The sequence below is a fragment of the Myxine glutinosa genome, chromosome 11, assembly GCF_964187855.1.
Source record: "Myxine glutinosa chromosome 11, kmMyxGlut1.1, whole genome shotgun sequence".
Classification (NCBI taxonomy): Eukaryota; Metazoa; Chordata; class Myxini; order Myxiniformes; family Myxinidae; genus Myxine; species Myxine glutinosa.
In genome coordinates this window covers 20,906,026-20,928,289 of record NC_136271.1, presented here as the reverse complement: position 1 = coordinate 20,928,289, position 22,264 = coordinate 20,906,026, and the positions used below count along the sequence as shown (strand labels likewise).

Sequence of the window (22,264 nt, the reverse complement as noted above, 5' to 3'; positions counted from 1 at the left end):
ATATATATATATATATATATATTGTTGCGGATCTCAGCGCTGGCCTTTCCCCTTACCAAGGGGGGGTTAGTCCCCTTGTCTTTTACTGGCCGACGGGACCCGGGACCTATGACGTCCTTCCCGGACAGCGTTAAATAGGGTTTTAGGACTATGAATTCGCTATTACCTAAGTACTGACGCTGACCGGAAACGAGGAAATAAGCCCTGCCCGAATCACGGGTGTTAGTGGAAACGCCGAGCGTTAGCGACCCGTGACCCGAGCTGTTATCAATGACTACAACCCGATCCAAGTGGTTCGTAATCGTGCCACGCTTACCCAATGGAGAAATCACGGAAACGGTCGAATTTGGGAAGAAAGGAATAACAGAATTTATTTACACTTTGTACAAGAAGAAGAAGAATACACAGTGCAGCCTAAAACATTCTTAACTTATCCCTGGACAAACGGGCCCGTCGCACTCAGACACACTCACACGGGGTTGCAGACGAACAGGTCGATGGTCCAGGGGTGGCGTCCAGGCAGCTCGCTCTCCGGTCCCCAACTCGCACCGCGAAGTAGATGAACCCAGCGGCCAGGAGCTCTCCACGTGTCGTTTGGCGCGCACGGGATTATTATAGGGTGGACGGTAGGCTGGCTTCGGCGGTTACACTTGCGCTTCAGCCGCGTACGTAATAAGCGAATAGTTCGTAATAGTTCAATAAACGCGAGCAATGCGCTTCTCAATCAAGGCTCGAAACCGTCGTGTGCACGCCAGCCCTCTTAATGCAGTTCTCACACACGAGTCCTCCTTGCAAGTCCTTTGTAAGCGCCTCTCCCTTCTCATCTCTCAACTGAGGTGGGGGCCTCGCGCCAAGGGTTTTATTGCCACGCCCTTGGAACCCTCTGGAACTCACCAGACGTTTCTTGCCACGCCCTATCAAGCCATGCCCACCGAGCTCTGGTTGGCTGTTGCCCTTACCGTCACCGCCTTCTGACGCACTGCTTGACACGGCCACACCTCGTCCCTCGTGCTCCGCACTCTTTTCAGGCCTACCTCGTGTCACTTGGACTAGTTTGAGCGAGCAAAGGGCAGCTAATGCTGCTGGCAGCCAAAGCCCCACACACGGAGGGATCAGCCAAAATGGGGCGCAGGATCGAGTTTGCCCATAGATAGAAATTGGAGGGTGGCCGCAAAATGAAAGGGACCTAAGCTTAATTCTTTACACAACGCAGATGTCACTAGGGAAATAGCCTACTCTTACACATACTATGACATAACTAATTCTAATGGGCCTACGTGTTGCTTGTGGACGAACTATGGGGGGGCAAACCTTTAATGATGATATATGTACAATTCTCAAAACCTCAACAATATATATATATCAATACAGTGTTTTTATTTTTATTTTTTGCTCACCTGCAACGAAGTTCAGGGGAGCTTATGCGATGGCGTGTCGTCCGTCAGTCCGTAAACACTTCAAACGTCTTCTCCGAAACTGGTGATGGGATTGCGACCAAATTTGGCAAAAATGATATTAATTTTGTTGTGATTAAAATTTATTCACAGCATTAAAAAGATCGGGGTCTAAGGGGGCCTACCGGGGGACAAAGTGGATCCAGGTTTCACCTTCCAAAATAGGTATTTGCTTTTTTTCTCAGAACCTACACACACAATTTTGTTGAAACTTCACCACAACTTTCATCATCCATGATGTACCAATATTTGTTCAAGGCATTGCAAAAATTGGGGTCTGAGGAGGTACATGGGGTGGGAGGGAGGTGGGGGGGGGGGGGGGGATTGCCCCCCAGAATAAGTATTTTTTTTGTTTGTTTGTTTAAACTCTTATGATTATGTAAGTATGATTCTACATGCAGCCCTGTCTTGTAGCAACCATTGAAATTGGTTTAGTCGGTGCAGTATACTGTTTACTACGAGGTAAGCGCCAGGGGTATTACCCTTATGTTTGGAAGATGTATTGCTGTAAAAGTGGCAAATTGGTCTTTTACTTTATTTTAACCATCTGTTTCATTTCTACACTTAGGGTTCGAAACGTGTCCTGCGCTCAAATGAGATTCCATTGCCCTTAAATGGTCTATTGGAAACTGAACTTGAGCTGTGTTTTTCTCTCCAGGTGAGGTCCTAAAAAACAAATCTTAGACCTTGCTTGCCAGTTGTTGTTGCTATTACGGTATTACTATTTGGTGGTTGTGCAGTATCTGAAGATATTTTATAACTTTACACGAGCTGATAAAATTTTTATTTGGCTTGTTATTAGTCCCCTACCGGTGTACACCGGAGGGGACTATAGGTTTGCACGCCGTCCGTCAGTCCGTCAGTCCGTCACGCAAAGAACAGTTTTCAGGACTTTTTTTTCTAAACGCTTAATGCTAATGATTTCAAACTTGGTACATGGTTTCCTCATGATAAGTTACAGGTCAAGTTCGAACTTCACGGCGTTTCACAGGTGTGTGTGAAATATCACCAGACGGTGATAGCACTTTGAACCCAAAATGCACTTTGTGTGAAATATCACCAAATGGTGATAGCACTTTGCCTACCCTTTGAACCCCTACCCCCCAAAGCACTTTGAACTTTGGGAATTCTGATAATTCTGATGATCCTTAACTCGGTGCCATTTTAAGTTTTAATTTCCTTTAAAAACCAATTTCTCTGCAATAATAGGACCGATTGAGATCAAATTTTCGCCGTAGGGGGGACTCGGTCTGTAGAATATTTTAATGGTAAATATGACGTCACAGGTCACGTGGTTCGGCCGCCATATTGTTTTTCGTGAAAACACGAAAACCCCTTTTTCTCTGCAACCGCTGAACAGATCGAGGCCAAACTTTGAAGGCAGAATCGCATACCCATGACGAACAAAAAAGTCAGCGAGCATGACATCATGCGTCACATGGTTTCAGAGTTATGACGTTTTTAAGCGTGAACCTTTAAAACCAAGCTCCATCATTTTTGATCCAATCGAGGGGAAACTTCACAGATCTGTTCAGCACTAAAACGTCCTTTTGGAATTTGCGATAGGGCACGTGGTTTGGCAGATATCGTTAATTAAACGAAAATATTTAATAAAAAAATGGATATCTCTTGTTTATTCTCGAGTTCTCCTCAAGCCGCACTGCGCGTCCTCAGCCTCGTCTCTCGAACGTCAACAGCGCGACACAACGCGCACGCTTTCCAGAGGGCAGAGCCAAGCCGAGCAACATATATATGTACACATCGATCATTGATCGTGAACCGAAAAATATAATAAATTACTGATGGTTTCAGAGTTATGACGTTTTTAAGCATGAACCTTTAAAACCGAGCCCCTCCCTCATTTTTGATCCAATCGAGGGGAAACTTCACAAATCTGTTCAGCATGTCAGTCTACTAAAATGTCCTTTTGGAATTTGTGATAGGGCACGTGGTTTGGCAGATATCGTTAATTAAACGAAAATATTTTAAAAATGAATATCTCTTGAATCGCTAGTACCTCAGACCGTGAGTTGGTAATAATTTATATAATTCACACAGTGCAATACGTGCAGGCCGCTGCACGGAGCGACCTTGCGGGCTTATCAACGAGGCGAGGCGTGACACACATGTCATGCATACCTCAGATCAAGTTTGAAAACAAGCATCAACCGTGCATAAATTTGCATATTCGATCATTTTTGACAAAGTTATGGCACTTTGAACTTTGGTAGGGGACATGTATTGCAGCGCAATACTCAGGACGCTTGTTGTTATTGAATGTGCAATGGATTGAACTGCACATCATAATGTGGAGATCTAGAATTATGACAAAGAAAAGCATGTGATTGCGCTTTGGTTCTCGGGGTAATAGCACTTGTAATAGTAGTGTCTGAGTCTCTAATGTGGACAGTATAGCTCGCATGCAAATTGGGGACATTGACAAAAGAAAAAGTCTGTGTGCAACTAGATTGGTGTATTTCTGTTTTAATTGGGATATTCCTCTGAGAGTGTGCATTTTTCCACCAGTATCCACATTTCCTGAAGCGTGAGGGGAATAAGTTGCAGGTAATGCTGCAAAGGAGGAAGCGTTACAAAAACCGTACAATTCTGGGTTATAAAACGCTTGCTGTGGGTGTTCTCAATATGTCTGAGGTAAGTCATATATTTCTTCATCCTAAGTTAAATGATTTTCGAACTTTATCAAAGACACCAAAATGTTTTTTTTTCTTTCTGTCTCGCATACATATTGGTTGCGTGCTTTTTAGCTCACCTGGAACGAAGTTCAGGGGAGCTTATGCGATGGCGCGTCGTCTATCCATCAGCCCGTCCGTCAGCTCGTCCATCAGTCCGTCCGTCCGTAAACACTTGAAACTTCTTCTCCGAAACCGCTGATGGGATTGCGACCAAATTTGGCACAAATTATATTTGTTGTGTTGTGACTAAAGTTGTTCACGGAATTTAAAAAAATCGGGGTCTAAGGGGTCTACCGGGGGTCAAAGTGGATCCAGGTTTGACCCCCCCAAAAATCGTTGTTTGCTTTTTTTTCTCAGAACCTACACACACAATTTTGATGAAACTTCACCACAACATGGGGGGGGGGGGGGGGGGGGCGGAAGTTAAGAAGTCAACATGAATGTGGTTAATGGTGGAGGACAGGTTGAGGGTGGAGGGGTCGGGGAGGTGGAGCAAAGAGGTTTATGGAGGAAGTGATTATAATTAATGGACTAGCTACAAACTGAGAAAAGGAAGTTTTTTGGGGGGGTCGGGGGGGAGTGTAAGTGGCAGGAGGCAGTTGCCAGTCATTCCATCACTTTACTTATGTAATATGTAGACGTTGTCTCTAAGAGCATCAGGATGCTTACCTCAACTTATTACCTTCGCAAAAGCGGAAGGTTATGTTTTGATCGCTGTGTATTTATTTGTATGTCTGTGTGTGTGTATGTTAATCGCATAACTCAAAAAGTATTCAACCGAATTGCATGAAATTTGGTGGGATGATTGGTTATTATACGGGACACATTTGATTAGATTTTGGGAAACAGATTTGCTCAAATTCTGACTATTTTTAACTCGATCGTATTTCACTCAAAGTTATGAGCGACTGAAGAAGAAGATGTCCATCCAGGACGTCATCACTATAACGCGATCTCCCGCGATCATTTCAACCTCAAAAAAAATTATAATTGCAGATTTGTCAAGAGATGAGGCATATTAACAAACGAATGAAACAGATTTGCTCAAATTCTGACTATTTTTAACTCGATCGTATTTCACTCAAAGTTATGAGCGACTGAAGAAGAGGATGTCCATCCAAGACGTCATCACTATAACGCGATCTCCCGCAATCATTTCAACCTCAAATGAAATTCAAATTGCAGATTTGTCAATCGGGGAGGCCTATTAACAGACGAATGAAACAGATTTGCTCAAATTCTGATTTTTAAAAATCGATCGCATTTCACATAAAGTTTCACATCGCATACACTCCCATGCCAAGTACAGAACAGTAGCTGCGGCGAAGGTATGCGCTCTACCGAGTGCCCGGATTCTAGTTGCTGCTGTTTCGATTGAAACTGTAGTTTGCTGCATTGTCACCTGTAGACTTCATCGTGGAGCATGCCATTCTTGAGAAGATTGGTAATCCAGTTGTTTATCTGCAACAATTTGGACAAATTAGTTTACTCTTCACATTATTCGCCTTTGAGTCAGTATCATTATACAGGCTCACAAATGAAGTTGCTGTACATGTATCAAAGGGGTCATATACATATCACAAAAAGGCATCGGGGTGGGGGGTTGTGGGTGAAGATGTCAAATTGACATTTTCTTTGGAAAATTTCATATGTATATTTCCACAAGCAAGCATTGAATGGCGGACATAATGCAGGTATCGAAGAGTCTTGGGATCTCTTCCTTGTATAATTATCTCCAATTATTGCTTTTAGGTTGAGTGCCATTGCCCTGGTTATTATTTTTTATTTCATATCGAAGTGTCGGCTTCCTGAAAGCACAGAATGGGTAATAATATAATATGATAATACTGATAGCGAAAAGTGTGGAACGGGTGGACAGTACAGAATAAGCATTGGATGATCAAATAGGCGATAAGGTGTGGAGAGGTTTACAGGGAAGAGGAGTTGGTGTGGTGATCGTTAACAGGAGTGCAGCAGGGCAAGAATGGAAGATTGCAAGCATGAGATAGTGATGTCAGGGAGGGAAGAGTGTGGTGATGCACTGATTAAGGGAGAATGTTCTACAGGCAGGAGGAAAGAGTAACAAATAAGTGCATAAGAGCAGTAACCCTGGACTTTTGATTGTTTACAAGGTTGAGATTATTTGAAGAAAATAAATATTTAGTTTTTCTCCAAAAGGGGACCGAAAAACAACAACAACCACGGCTCCCGAAAAAGGCCAACCCCCGCTTTGTGGGGAAAAATGGCCTCTAAAGGTGGTTATTTTATTTATATTAGTGACAAAATCCTTCGCTTATACGATGGAAAATTTAGTGTTAGTAAGAAGAAGCCAACTAACCTGACAGAACTGTGGAATACACTGGATATTTGACACAATATTCCTGCAAGAGTGCTCCAGTTGTATGCAGGAAGCATGGGTAAAAGAGTGATGTCACTCAAGAAGGCAAAGGGCGGACACACAAAGTATTGATACTATAAAATGACACTGTTCTTGTTATTTACTTGAGTAGTTTGTTTCACGTCCATTTATAAAGACTGTTAATTTGCAATGATGTCATGTCGAAGGCTCACCAATGTGTTATGCTTCAGCGCCAGGATCTTTTGCCCCGGGAACGGCCGATTGGTTTCTTACTAATCTTGTTGATTTTCTCAGCTCTTCTTCTTCGAGCTTTAGCCCTCTCCACTCATCCTCCAATAAAAATAGAAGTCCATCGCTTCTTCTGGGCCCCGCAGCATACTATGCCACCATGGCTTGCACACACCGGCCAGACAGATTGTGACCGGCTTTTTTGGGGTGCGTGATGCTTTTCCGTATGCCCTTTTTGTGACTTGATGTCCTCACCTGGCCCCACCCGAAAGTAAGAGGTGTTTACACATGCAATATTACCCTGACAGTCCCCTCTATAAATTACACACTCTGCCTCCTCAGCGTCACGTGTAACAAAACAACATGTCACTGAAACATGGCAATCTACCTTACCTGAAACACATGGACCGTGTTCCACCACTTACCACAGTCTAGCAATGCTCCCCTTTCCAGGTAACAATAATAAACACATATGACTGTTGTAACTGATACAGTAATTTTAGGAATTTACTCTAAAATATGAATATCATTGGAATAGCCAAAACTTTCACACACAGCTTTGTAGCTTATTGAAAATGTGAATTAAAAATTTTTTTATTCAATAATTTCCAGAGCCTTGCCGCTTTGATTTTTTTTTTTTTATTCAATGCTTTCCAGAGCTTTGCTGCTTTGATTTTTTTTTTAACCTTGTTATACGAGCTAATTTTATACGAGCTAATTTTATACGAGCTAATTTTCTTGTTTCTCTTTAACAGCAGATCATTTTTTACAGAAGTACATTTTTGCCGTAAACTTTAGATCACACCATCATCAGCACATGATCATCATCACCAAGTAGCATCCTCACCGGAAGCCTTAAGGAAGCTATCCATTCTGACCGGGTTCTCCCAGAGAACGTAAAGAGGATAGGTCTTGCACCCTTTGCCTATTACGTACTCTGTTGTTCCTCCCTTCTCCAAGTTTATGCACATGGTTCAGTAACCCTCTTCTGGTGAAACTCCCAAAATCCAGAATCACTGCTCACCTTTAATTCATTTGTTCCTTTTTCTTCCCAACGGTGGAACTAATTTCCACATTGTCTTCTATCTCATTCCTCCCTCCAGGTCTTTGAGACAGCTGTTCACCACCATCTCAGATCATCCTCCATCAATAGCCATAATCTTTTCTACCCCTAATAGCCCTTTCCAAGCCCACTTCTTTCCAAGTTTCCAGTTTTTCCTTCCTGAGAGTTTGTTGCTGTATCCATTTTGTTCACCCCTAATGTCCTTCCCTACCCCCTCCTTCTTCCCCACATCCATTATTTATCCAAGTCTCCCTCTATTTTGCCCCTCAACCCTGCTGTTGGTGTGCTTCCCCCCCCCCCCCCTCTCTTTCTACTGTTCCTTTTATGTTTTATGTCCTGTTCTTTTCTTTGTTCTAGCTCCTCCACAATACTCGACATTGTGTACAAAAAAACGATGTTGAAGAATTGTCTATATTATGTGATTGAGGGAAGGTTGTGATTAGGTGGGTCTACGGTGTCAGGTTCAAGGGGGCAGCTGGTCCTGAACTGGATTGAGTGTGTGTTTTTATGTTTTGAGTGTGCGGTGGTATCCAAAATGGAGTCTGGCTCGTGTTATTCCAGAGGAGTGCGGAAGGGTTTGTTCAGATGGATGGATCATGGATTTTATTGTTCTGTTGTGTGAAAGCTGTGGTGGTGATGTATAGGATTGTGAATGTTTTTTTCCGAGACGTAATGTTTCGGGGTGGAGGTGGCACGTTTGAGAAGATGTAAGTTGCTTGTGAGGTCTTTTGTGTCTGTGAGGAGGTGGGTGATTGAACATGTGGTGACATGGGTGTTCTGGCATCTGGGTGGCATCAATGAATTGTGTGTTCAGCTCTTAGCAGATGTCAAAGTGATGTTGGAGGGGAATTGTTTTTGTTTTTATATGAAAGTGATCTATGCCAGTGAGTTGGGTGCAGCGTGCGATGGTTCTGAGTGCTTAGTTTTACATTGTTGAAGTTTTAGCATGTTTGTTTTGGATATGGTAGGAGCCCAGGTTGGGCTGGCATAGTTGACAGTGGTTTGGATAAACTGTTTATAAATTGTAATTCGGGATTCATTTTCTTGTTCAGATTTAGTGTTGGTGCTTTTAGTGCGTTGTGTTTGTTAGAATTTGGATATTTTTTGCTGGATGTATTCGGTGAGTCACGTGAGAGTCAAAAGTGATGCCAAGTATTTTTTGGGATTTTTGTTTGGGGGAAGTTAGTTATACATTGTGATCTTTGGGAGATAGTTGGATTCAACCAACTCTTTTCCACGGTTCGAAGAGTGATTGTTTGGCGAGAAGAAGGTTGGCGAGACGATGATTCTGTTAGTGTGAGCCAGCTTTGGAATTGTTATGTGTGTGTGTGTGTGTATTTTTTATATATGTATATATATATTGTTGGAAGTCAGCAAGTGGTTACATCTGTTGTGTGGTTTTGTGCTACTATGGAAAGGTCGGTTGCATAGGTGAGGATTGTCACATGAGGTGGGGGCTCTGGGATGTTGTGGAGGAAAAGGATAAAAGGTTCTCTGGAAAGAACGGCTCCCTGCGGGACACCGTTTTCAGGGGTTTTATCTGATGAATTAGGTGTTGAGTGTAACACATGCTCGTCTGCCAGAGAGAATGTTTGAGATCCAAAGTTTATCATTGTCCATGTTTGTTGTAAGAATCTTTTACATGATTAGGTAGTATCTGGCTACAGTATTAAAAACTTTGTTACCATCGACGACGAGTAGGGTGCACTTGGGAGGTTTGGGGTGATTGAATCCATCTCAAATGAGCTCGGTTAAAGTGGTGTGTTAATATCTAGTTGTGTAGTGGAGTGGTTTAACCCATGTTGATGGTGAGTCAGAGGGATATGAAGATTGATACGAGAGAGAGAGAGAGAATGAGGTACTCCAGCACTTTAGCCGAACCTCAAACTAATGATGTGAGGTGGGTAGAGGAAAGATCTTTGGAATTTTTGTTGAATTGTAGTGCTGGGAATGATTAGTTTACATATGGCCTGTTTCCATTGTATGTTCGGCATAATGTTGTGAAGCCATGAGTTGTTAACAATGTTTGTTGATGCTTAAAGTATTAGCATGCCGAGTTGTTTTCGGTGTTTGTTGGACGTGTGGTCTGGATGTGTTGCAGGTGAGTTTTAAAAGTTTTCTTATGGTGTCTGATACTTGTTCTCTAGTAAAAGGAGGAATGACATCAATTTTTACTTTTATTTCATACGTTTGTTTAGTTATGCGTCTGTAGCTTGTGTGAGTCGCCTTTCATGACGAGGTTGGCTTATTTGAGACGAATTGAGTCTGTGTTGGTTCATGCTTGGTGTGTTGGGGTTGGAGTGGTGCTGAACTTGTGAAAGATTTTGACAAACAAAGAACCTATCCCGACGGACGTGTTGATTTTAACATTTTTTTTTTTTTTTTTTGAATACATAATCGAGGCTCGTGAAAGCTAACATTTATCACACAAACAAATCAAACAGACAAACAAATAAAGTATATAAAAAGGGGAGCGGCAGACAATATGGAGAGAGAAGGGGAAGCACACAAACGCAACATTTGAGAGCAAGGACATCGGGAATGTGTGGGAGGGAGAGGGCTCGGGGGGGGGGGGGGGGGGGGGTGGGAGAAGTATAAACACAAGGACACCAACGACTTCCAGGAAAGAAGTTGGTATTTCAAAAAAGTGGATTTTGGGTGAAATTAGTGGGGGTAGAAAAGATCAAGGTTTTGGATGGGGGAAGATAAGACATGGTGGTGAACAGCTGTTTTAAAGACCTGGAGGGTGCAGTGGGATTGAAGAGAGTGAGCGAGTTTGTTCCAGAGGCGGGAGAAAAGAGGAATGGAGGAATGGAGGAGTGAAGGTGAGCAGAGAGTCTTGATTTTGGCAGTTTAACCATAAGAGGGTTGCAGGCAGATCTTGTGCGACCTGTAGGAATATTTGGGGGACAGAGCCCAGAGAGAGCTGGAGGAGCAAGGCCGGAGAGGAGTCGGTAGAAGACAGAAAGACCACCAACCTGCCTGTGGTGAGTAAGTGAAAGGCCCTCGGAGGTAGCTTCAGAATCATTGGAATCTCCCGTGATGAACGCTTTGGTTTCAACAGCGTGAAGACGAGCTAGGTGTGAGGTAGGAGCACCAGCCCAGAGGGGAGAGCAGTATTCCATAGAGCTGCGGATGAAAGCCTTGTATGTGTCGAGGAGCTCAGGTGTGCCAAGGAAGGACTTCGCACGACGGAGGATGCCCAGTCGGCGACTGGCTTTGGAGGCCAGATTTGAAATGTGGTTTTCCCAGGAAAGATCATGGCAGATAGTGAGACCCAAAAGCTTGAGTGACAGAACTTCTTGGAGAGGATTATTCAGAAAGTGGATGGGAGGGTTGACCAGTTGGTCTTTTCGGAGAGACATCGTAAGAGTGTGAGATTTGTCAGGATTGAAAGACATGTTCCACTTGTTTGCCCAGACAGTGATTTTGTCCAGGTCTGCAGAGAGTGAGGAGGCTGCAGACTGCCGATCTGAGGGATGAGGAATGGAGCGGCATAGAGTGGAGTCATTAGCAAAGAGATAGAGAGGATTTTCAAGAGAGTCGGAGAGATCATTGATGAAGACCAGAAAAAGCACAAGGCCCAGAACACTGCCTTGGGGAACTCCAGCCTGAACAGGAAAAGGAGATGAGAGAAACCCATTCAGGGCCACGCGTTGACTACGACTAGAGAGGGAGTCCACCAGCCATGCGTGGAGATTTCCATGGATACCAAAGGAGGAGAGTTTGGTGAGCAGAGCGGGGTGCCAGACCGTATCGAAGGTACGTGATATGTCGGGGGAGACAGCTCTAATTTCCTGTTTGGCATTGAGGACCTCCATCCATTGTTGAGACAGCAGAAGCAGCATGTCCAGAGTAGAGTGACCTGGTCTGAAACCAAATTGATGATCAGAGATCAAGCCATTGGAGAAGAGGAAAGATTTCATATCCGAAGCAATGATGGGTTCCATGACTTTGCTGATAATTGGGAGAAGGCTGATTGGTCTGTAGTTGCTAGGATCTGTTTTTGCACCTTTTTTGTGTAAAGCGGTGATGTTGGCTGATTTCCAAGCAGATGGCAGTTGACCTTGAGCAAAAGAGAGGGTGAAGAGAACAGAGAGAGGGAGTGAAAGAGCGGAAGAACATGATTTTAGGACCCGTGGGCTGATGCCGTCAGGTCCAGTTGCAGAATCAGAGTCGAGGGTTGACAGGAACTTTTCCACCTTGTCAGGAGGAAAGGACACAGAGTCCAGGAGCAGCTGGGTACGACTGGGTACGGTGGGTACAGAGAGGGATGGGTTTGGGACACAAGATTTAGAGGCAAACACAGAGTAGAGGCATTCAGCTTTTTCACGTGCGGAGTCAGCTGTGTAGCCGTTTGAGGTAAGGGAGGGGATGGACGGGGAACAAACATCAGAAACAGATTTGACCAGACGCCACCAGGATTTGGAAGAGGGAGACAGATAAGAGAGTTTGGTCTTGCGAACGGAGAGATATTGTTTCCTGGCTCTCCTGAGGGTGGACACACACTTGTTTCGGGCTTTGTGAAAGGAAATGAGATTTCCTTCCGTTGGATTTGCTTTCCAGGAGACGAAAGCAAGTTGTTTCTGGGCAATAGCCTCACCACAAGATTCCGTGTACCATGGACGGGAGGAAGGGTATGACAACTGAAGACGAGATGGGATAAATCTGTGCATGAGAAAGAGAGCAATTTACTTTGGAAGAATTCCCAGGATGAGTTGATGTCAGAGGCGGTAGAGATGGGAGACCAGTCCAGATGATTGATGGCTGCTTGAAGACCGTGCCAGTTGGCCTGAGTGAAATGCCAGACTCGTCGACGCTGAGGAGGCTCCCTGAGAATGGTCAGAGAGATGTCCACTTTAACAAGCACATGATCAGATGAGCCGATTGGAGCAGAAGAAGAGCAGCAGACATTTTCAGGGAAGTTAGTCATAACCAAGTCCAGAAGAGAAGATGCTCCGTTGACTGAGATCCGGGTCGGGAAATTGACATTGTGTCAATCCCAGTGAGTCGCAGAAGTCCTCTGCTGAGGAGCCATGGCTGGTGAGAGAGGTACCCACACCCAGCCACTTGGCATGGTGACAATTGAAATCACCACATATGAGGAAGAGAGAGTTGGGATGAGTCGATAGAAGTTGGTCCATATTATCAGACAGCGAGATGTAGATGGAGTCATCACTGTTTGGTGGATGGTACAACACACATATGAACAAAAGGTGGGAGCGAAGGGGAAGCCGTAGCCAGAGGTATTCCTGGGGGTGAGGTGGAGAGAGGGCAGTGCAGGGCGGGTGAGAAAGAGTTTTTGATAAAGATGGCAACCCCACCTACAGTTTATGGTGGAGTTTCTTGAGGTTTTACTTAATGATGTTTAAAGAACTTTAATGATGTTTAAAGTGTATTTTATTGACTTGTAGTACTGACTTCCACCAGGTGGCTCTATACAATACACATTTGCACAGGGAGAATTGAGGCGTTGTCCCTACCCTGAACCCTCAAGAGGAGGATTTTCTTAACCCTCTAAAACCACCACCCCCTTACCTCATGCGAGTACCACCACCAGTTTTCAATTAATTCCATCCGACGGTTCAAAAGTGCATAGAAGTGAAACAAGTGCACAAACAGTGCGATATAATTTGAGGTCCCTTACAAGAAACTTTGATGCAGGATGAGGACATTCGGCTCATCAAAGCTTATGCTAGTATTGCCAACACATGGTTGCATGGCCTTGCTCTATCCTTTTAAATGCTGAGCATCAAGCAAGGAAGTAGCACATAACATTTTTGAAGTCTTTGGTATGACTCGGCCAGGATTTGAACCACCGACTACCCAGACTCAGAGCGGACGCCCTAAGCATTATGCCACCAAGTATGGTGGCCCAATGGTTTCGCTTGCTAATTCTCCTCCTATGATGTCTATGGTTTTCATGCAGAGTATTGTACAGTATTATTTTATTACCCTTGCCAGAGGGGCATTTGGGTTCGTTTGTTTATTTGTCTGTCTCTCTCTCCACCCATAATGTGCTAACGTCGGCCAAAAACGCCATCTGATGGTTGCCAGTATTACACGCTATCTTTTTTCAACTGAGTACCTCTATAAAGTATTAGAAGAATGCGAGTACGTCGAAAATATATGTATGTACTATTGCAATTTATCTGGTCTTTGATGTCTGGTGCGATGTCATCATCAAAGAGGGAGAGACCTGCCAGGTCCTCTGAGAGATGTCATAAATGGCGAGCTATCTTCTTGGCCGTCACCTTTGCGATGCCTTCATTGATGATCTTATAGTCCATTACACTCTTGAGAAGACACAAGTCACTGTTGGGAGCTTTCACAGCAAGTGGAGCAGTGATCCAGGCTTTGACGTAGATGCGTGCGAATAACACACACACACACAGATCACAAAGTGCCTTCTGCTCATGAGGGGTCAGTCGGAATTGGCTGCGGAACATCCACACTTTGAATATGTAGATGACTTTGGCCATTCACTGTGCATGATGCATGGCCCCTGGGGCTCGAAATCTGGTTCCTCGAGGAGGTGGAGCTCCAAGAAACAGCAACAACGTGAGCTCCATCAGCTCTTGGTAGTCATCACGAGGCTGCTTGTTTATGATCAATGCTGTGTTGATGAACTCTATCAGACTTTCCTTAATGTCATCGATACCTTCAGCTGCTTGCTCATCCATGGAAGAAGGTAAAACTTCCAAGGCCTTGGGCGACCTCTAAATATTGATATTTTTCAAAAATATTTTACATAGTGTTTTTGTGGCAAATGGAACCTTTTGGCAGGGTCAGAACTTAAACTTTTAAAAGTCAAAAAACAAGGACCACGCTATTGCTCCCTGACCATGTGGTCTGTCTGTTTTGACTAAAGATAGTTGTGAAATTATGGTGTTCTCATGGAAGGTATAAATTTGTTTTTCTGAATTAAGGCAATGTGTATGTTGTGTTTGTGTTGGAAGTGATTGAATTAAATTGTTTTCTTGGAGATATAGTGCTTTCAGAAAGTATTCACACCCCTTGACTTTTTCACATGTTGTTACAGCTAAATTTAAAATGGGTGGTATTGAGATTTTTTTATCACCAATCTTCACATAATGGGGTATTGTCAAAGTGGAATTTTGGTTTTCGAAATTTTTACAAATTAATGAAAAAAGAAAATCTAAGATGTCTTTTAATGTCAATAAGTATTCAACCCCTTTGCTACGACACTCCAAATTTAGATCGGGTGCATCTAATTTCCTTTGATCATCAATCAGATGTCGTTACAACTTGATTGGAGTCCACCTGTGGCCAATTCAATTGATTGGACAGGATTTAGAAACAAACACACCTTTCTATATAAGGTGCCACAGTTGACAGTACATGTCAGAGCAGAAACTCCACCATAAAGTCCATGTAACTGTCCGTAGAACTCTGATATAATTGTGAGGAGGCATAGATCTGGGGAAGGTTATAAAACAATTTATAGTGTTGAAAGTTCCCAAGAGCACAGTGAGCTCCATCATTAGCAAATGAATGAATGAATGATCGTTTTAAGGCCATTTTCCCCGCTAGAGCGGGGGTTAGCCTTGCGGGCCCCATGACAATCATGGTTCCCTGTTTGAGGCAATGTTTTTATGGCCGGATGCCCTTCCTGACGCCTGAAAGGAAAGAATCTCGAACTACCCAGACTTCCTAGAGCTGGCCGTCCGACCAAACTGAGCCACTGGGCACGAATGACTTTGGTCAGGGAGGTGACCAAGAAACCAATGACAATGACCGGCTAGTTAGGGGGGGCTGGAGCTGGGAGCCGCATAGTCCCTGCTGTGGCTTAAAAAAGAGAAGGAATCGAGGGAAAAGTTTCTTGTGGGGGGAAGGGGGGACGGTCGATGGGAGGGAGGAGATGGTCATTTGCAACCACGACATGAGGCCATGGTCTAAAGACGGGGGAAGTTGGAGGAGATTTGCAATCGAGAGGTCTTTCTTTCTTCAAGCATTGTTCCTCCACTGGTAGTCCACAATGAACACATCCTCCACCAAGAATCTAAGTCGATGAATCCAAGTCGTTACCAAAAATTGGTACTTGTCTGTCTTTATCACTCGAACGGACAAGTACGTACTAATTGTTGGTAGATCACAACCTGTTATATCATTATTAATTAATTATCAATATTCTGTGTTTAACTTTGTTTTATTTTTGACACAAAAGGCATGTCACCCTTTTCCAGACTCATGCCCCCCTCCCTAGCAAGCATTCTCTCTTTGCTCCCCATACCCCCTTTCCTTCCAGGTGCTGCAATGTCCGACAGAAGGCCGGCGGGCATTAGGCTTGCTCAGCAGCCTTAAAGAACCAACTGTGAATGTGGCCGAAGTAGTGATCTTGGCTCTCAGCAGCCAACCGGTAGACCATGAAGAAACCCCACATCCCAGTGGAAAGCACAAGACCATGGGTAATGATAAAATAATTATGGTTATGAGATTGGAGACTGCTGACTGGAGAGAGATTAGGGGACAGAACAGGATTGGAGTATGAGGTAGAGAGGGGTTGGGTTCTGGAATTAGGACCTGGAATGAAAGGGGGAGGACGTGGTTTGGGACTGGGAATGAGGGGTAGACAGGGTCTCGGACTAGGAAGTGGGGGTGGGAATAGGGTCCATGACTGGAGTTGAGGGAGGGGCTACATCACTGTGAATAAGGGGAAGGTGGGACATCATCTTGGACTTAGAAGAAGGCAGTGGAGGATGGGTTTCTGGAACGGGAATGAGGGGGGAATGGAGTTTGGGAATGGGAAGGGGAACGGTGTCTGGGACCTGCTAAAGAGAGGGGGGTGGGGCGGGGGGGGGGGGGGGGAGTTATAGTTAGAAGTGGATGATGGTTAATGCCTTGATGGTTAATAATGATGCCTTGATGGTTAATTCTGCAAGGTGGGGTTTTGACGTTTTGGGGATAGGGAAAATATGGGGAAAATGGCTAAATGCGTGGAAACGGATTTTGAACTAATGGCTGGTAATCTAGGGAAAGCTTGAGTTAAGAATCTACTCCAGTTTTGTTTAATGATTTTTCTCCTATTCTTGGTGATGAGGCAATTCCCTGACTCTTCCACAATAACTGAAAGTATAGAACAGTTTATCTTGATAATGCTTTCCCTACTATTAAAAATTGATCAGGTTGAGGCTATAAGTTTTGTTCACTTATTACAATATGTACTGTCTTGCTTGGAATAAGCACTGGAGTATATTTTGTAGTCTTTTTCCTTAAGTATTGCTTATTTCTTAGATTTTTCTCTTCTCCCCCTAACTTCCCCGAACATCTGCCCTTTGTCTAACGTTTTAAATACAAAGAAACCGACTTCTTTCCTGGAAGTTCTCGCAGTGTCCACGTGTTTTATACTTTCCCAACCCCCCTCCCCCCACCTTCCCATGCCTCCTTCCCCCAAGCCCTCTCCCTCCCACAGATCTCCCGATGTCCCTGCTCTCCATCCTGTTCTCCCGCTCCCTTTATTATGTTTTATGTGTCAGTTTGTCTTTTTGTGATCAATATTAGCTCTTACACGAGCCTCGATCTTGTATACAAAAAAAAAGGAAACAAAAAGTCGAGTTGAACCCAGCCATGTTCAGACAACCTGGATGTGGTCATGCCACCACCTGTTTAATCCTGGTATTGGCTTAACGGTTAAGGTGAATGCCTTAAGATCTTTGGGTCTTGAGTTTGAGCCCCTGTCGTGCCGTTAGATAACACCAGGTGGGTTGACCCAGCCCGGCATCCTTCCAAGGTCTGCAAAATGAGTACCAGCTTACTGGAATCAGGTGACACTGCATCAGCAGCACAGCCATACTCCCAGCAATGATGCAACCAGCAGCCGCAGGTTGCATAAAAAATTACAATAACCACCTGATTATTAGTGAAATCTAACTAGATAACACATTTACCACTAACATTTGCTCAGAAAGAATTCCCCACCCATATTGTATTCATTCTTGTTACATTCACAACTGTTCCAATGCCGCCTAGCTTGGACAAACATCTGCTGACTTGACAACCAGTTATGTCAGGGCAGTAAATGCCCAATGTTTATCAGTATGCCTCGTTTAACTCAGTGCTGTCACGTAAAACTCTGCCAATAGACTGGGTTTTTGTTACACCTGGTAATATCCACCTTTCATTCAAACCCTTATCTTATCTCGTTCTTGTGGGATGTTCTGAATAGTGCCTTTGTAAAAGTTTCAATTTAACTCGCTGTTATGTCCTTGACAAGGAAGCATGACAATTGAGAGAAACCTAAAGTTAAGTCTGCAAAGCTTGCACCAAAGCCTCTGCGTACTTCTTGTTTCCCTCACTTGGTTCAAACCATCTGCATCAATGCTTGTATACCTCCATTCACTTGCAATCCCCTTTTACTTTGTAGAACCATATTCTTATTTTTGCCCAGTCTCGCTCTCTCTTTAGTACTTCAACATTGTGCATGCTGCTTCATTCTGCATATGGCTCCATGTCATTCACCTTGACATGTCTGGAGGTTATGCTGCAGTGCGATGTGCAGTTACTATTCTCTGCAGTGCTGATAATCGTAAGCGTAGCGTTCCTTCCGTTATGCTGCGGTGAGCACTTTGAAAATATATTTACTTGGAAGCAAAGCATCAGTGACTTTTTGCTTTTGTTTTGAGCTAGTTTCTTACACCCTCTTGTTATGTAAAAAAAATACAAATATAATTGTAGTTAATCTTTTGAGCTGTCTAGCCTGGGTTTGAATCCCGACTCAGCTATAAACTGTCATCCCAGTGTTTCACAGGCTGTTTGAATCATCAATCTGTGTGCCGTCCCTCGGATAGACTATAAACTGAATGGTCCTTCTGTTGGAATTTGTTGGTGGACGTTAAAGACCCCACGGTGTCTTTCGCGCGTGCTATCGCAGGCACCCTGAACAAATTACAAATTGCTGCCCTAACTGCTGCTGGAAAGGCAATGGCAAACTGCCCAACGTGACCCCTTACCAAGGAATTGCTTTGGCAGCAACGACGCTCTGTAACAGAGCGTGGTGCATCGGCATCAGAAGCTTTGCAATTTGCCCTCATCATATGCGTTGATACTAAACAGGTCATCTTGTTTTTAGGATCTCAGTATTTAAAAGCAAATATACTTTCTAAATCAAGAGTATTAACTCCCTTTAAATTTATTAAATATTTGTTTGTAACTCCCTTATTACAAATTACTTTTAAGTAAGTACTTACAAACAAATTAATACTCCCTTCCATTTCATTTTTAATGATAAAAAATATTTTCTTTGTGATTCTTTTCAACAGGGATTGATAATAAATAAAAAAAACATTCAGGCATGCCCTATTTCAAAGGGTTTCAAGTGCTGAAGACATCAAATGTAAGAATGTTGAAAAGAAAGAGGGCAGGTACTCTTGATTACTCAATGACAAAGCCCAAGGTTATACTGCGCAACTCTGCACTTTATTATTTAATCTTTGATTTTAATAAAAATTAAAACATTGTTTAGCGATCAACTGTTTTGATCTATTTCAATTTGAGGCGATTTCTTCTTTCTTTAACCTCGATGTGACCGCTGCATCCGCAGAGCGCTCACCTGACATTTACAACTTCTCTGAGGATGAAGACGAAAGCTTTTCTTCGGAGCAGGAGGGCAGTGATGATCATGCCCAGGTCGGTTTTGACTCTCCTCAACTAATCATTTTTGCTTTTCACCTGTGTTGGTTGTGAGTTAAACCCCATACACAATCCTAATCTGTCTGTTGTATTTTAACTCTTATCTTTTGATTGTACTTTTTCTACTTTCCATTCACTAAAACCTGAACACATGGAAGATCAATTTTTTTATGGCGCTGAATATTGATTTCAATTTTATTGCCAGGGTTAATAATAACAGGAAGTTTTGTGGCTTTTCACACACTGTTAGTCGTAAACCATTTGCCTTGTGTCATTTAGCTCCTCCATGAAACGTAGACTTCTGTAAAAAAAACAAAAAAAAACAACAACAACAAAAACGAGGCAGATTTTGCATCATGTCGTAGTTTGATTCCACACTGCTCAGGAGATACCTTTCCTTTTCATGGTGTGTAGGACTTGTATGATGAGGATGATGATATGAGGAAAGCCAAGCCAAGAAGGAAGACACAACCAACATCTATGGCAAGGGTATGCCACCCTTCTGTACTTTTAATACCTATTAGCCATTATACTCCACCACCTTCAGATATTCAAAGGGAGATAAACTTTCGGTGCTGTGGTGTGCAGATAGCTGAATTTATTTTTTGCTCTTAAAAATTTAGCTTATCTCATGATTTTATGCAGAGGACTTCATGTTAATTGTTACATTGGTGAATCCAAGTGTAGAGTACTTTTACATATCACACCATTTCCATTTTAAATGAAATGTGTATGCAGAATGCTTCTTCAACATGTCGATTTCAAAGGTAAATGACCAAGGGAAGGACATAACTTATAAAGGATGAGGGGGGGAGGCTGGAGAGGGAGTAGTCGGGGAGGGAGTGGGGTGAGTGGAAGGGGGTCGGGTTGGGAAGGGAGTGGGAGAGAAAATATATACCACATATACATCTTTTGGGGGGGGGGGGGGGGGAGGTGGAAGGGGCTATGACAGGCTCCTCCGTTTTGGGGGAGGGGGGAAGGGAAGGAGGAAAAATTTACCCGTGCAAAGAGTGCTTTAATCTCGGTGTTGCCCAGGTCAAAAAGGAAATTGTAATACCCTCTGCCACCAACACCAGGTGGCACTACACATTTACATGGAGAACTTAAGCTTCTCTCCCGGTCCCCCACACCCTCGAATGAGGCTGCGGCCACATAGCCTATGTTACCCCCAGCCGAAGTTGTATTTGTACCCCGAGTAAAGTAGATAAGTGTTTATAGCTGGAGTACCTGGCGTTGCTCAAGTGAAAAAGAAACATTAACATATTTGAAATGAGGGCAAATGTAATGTTAAAAGCAATTACATCCAGATCAGAATCCATCACAAATGTCAAATCATCATTTCACCTTGTTGAATATATGCTGGTGAATGTACCGTTCATCACGTTTCTGGTTAAGTATGATTACGTTCAGGAAGAAGAAGAAGCCTTACCACCAACTTTGAACACTTCTGGAAATGTTTTATTATTTGTGTTCAAATGTCTGGTGATTGTTTTGGATTTGTTTATACGAATGTGTACTTGTATAGAACTGTCATTAATCAAAAAGCCTTAGGCACTATAGAGTGATTAAAAAATAATAATCTTAAAAACCTTTTTTTTTTTCTCAAAATAATTTTTTTTGGCCTAATTGGTTTGACGAAGATCCGTTCTGCCATCTCTGAGAAAAATGGCGACACACACAGACAGACCAACAGCTCTCTTCTATAGTATATATACTACTAGCAGGAGTACCCGGCATTGCCGGGCAGGGGGAGGGAGGAGGCAGGAGAGGGAGGGATGAGGAAGGGAGTGGGGGGAGTGGAAGGGGGTTCATCACCTTTTCGTTGAATATATGCTGGTGAATGTGCCGTTCATCACGTTTCTGATTTAAGTGTGATGCCGAACAGGAAGAAGAAGAAGCCTTACTACCAACTTCGTACACTTCCGGAATTGTTTGACTTATTTTGTGTTAAAATGTCTGGTGATTGTTTTGTATTTATTTATGTGAATGTGTACTTGTATATAACTGTCATTAATTTTAAAAAGGCTTGGCACTATTGATCGGATTTTTCTTTTTTTTTTCCTTTTTTTTTTAATCTAAAAAAACGAACTTTTAATTTTTTTTTCAAATGTTTTTTTTTGCTTAAAACACTCCCAGGCTCTCACTGATGAACCTCTGAAAGTTTGATGAAGATCTGTTCAGCCATCTCTGAGAAAAATGGCGACACAGACAGACACACAGACACACACAGACAGACCAACAGCTCTCTTATATAGTAGATTCTTTTTGTTTCTTAACCCTCTGGAGTCTACTATATTTGAATTTGAATGCGGTTAGAGCCGATAAATTCGGCTTGTAGACTCCAGAGGGTTAAACAACTTAATACAAAGGTAAGTTTAAGCATGGCATGAACATAAACATTAAATCTATTTAATGTGAATAGCCTTTCCCCAATTATTGGGCATTTCACATATCTTGAATATATTATTATTAATATTATTATTATTATTATTATTATTAATATAATTATTACCCTTGCCAGAGGGTATTGCATTTGTGTCCATTTGTTTGTCTGCACATAAGGTGCTAACTTGGGACACAAATGCCACCTGGTGGTAGCCAGTATTATACGTTATCCCTTTTTCAACCAAGTGCCTAAATAGAAAGTACCAGCAGGGGTACCCAGCATTGTCTGGTGCTGAAAACACTTCCCGACACACACTAAGGAATGGAGTTAGGGATCATTTAGTGCAGTATTACCTTTCACATAGCTCCAAAGGCTTCGGCACGATAGAGTGATTAAAAAAAATAATTCCAATTTGTTGTTTTTCTGGTTTAA

The 22,264-nt window shown here is 43.1% G+C and overlaps 1 protein-coding gene across 1 annotated transcript in view; it reads left to right on the top strand.

Annotated features, from left to right (window-relative positions):
* The window catches only part of LOC137436468 (phosphofurin acidic cluster sorting protein 2), a 172,681-nt gene that overhangs the window by 29,858 nt on the left and 120,559 nt on the right, over positions 1-22,264 (top strand). Inside the window, exons 3-7 of the mRNA XM_078786465.1 lie at positions 2,023-2,112; positions 3,981-4,106; positions 16,067-16,226; positions 19,358-19,443; positions 19,861-19,935. Coding sequence (XP_078642591.1) covers positions 2,023-2,112; positions 3,981-4,106; positions 16,067-16,226; positions 19,358-19,443; positions 19,861-19,935 — 537 coding nt within the window. The remainder of the gene's footprint in view (positions 1-2,022; positions 2,113-3,980; positions 4,107-16,066; positions 16,227-19,357; positions 19,444-19,860; positions 19,936-22,264) is intronic.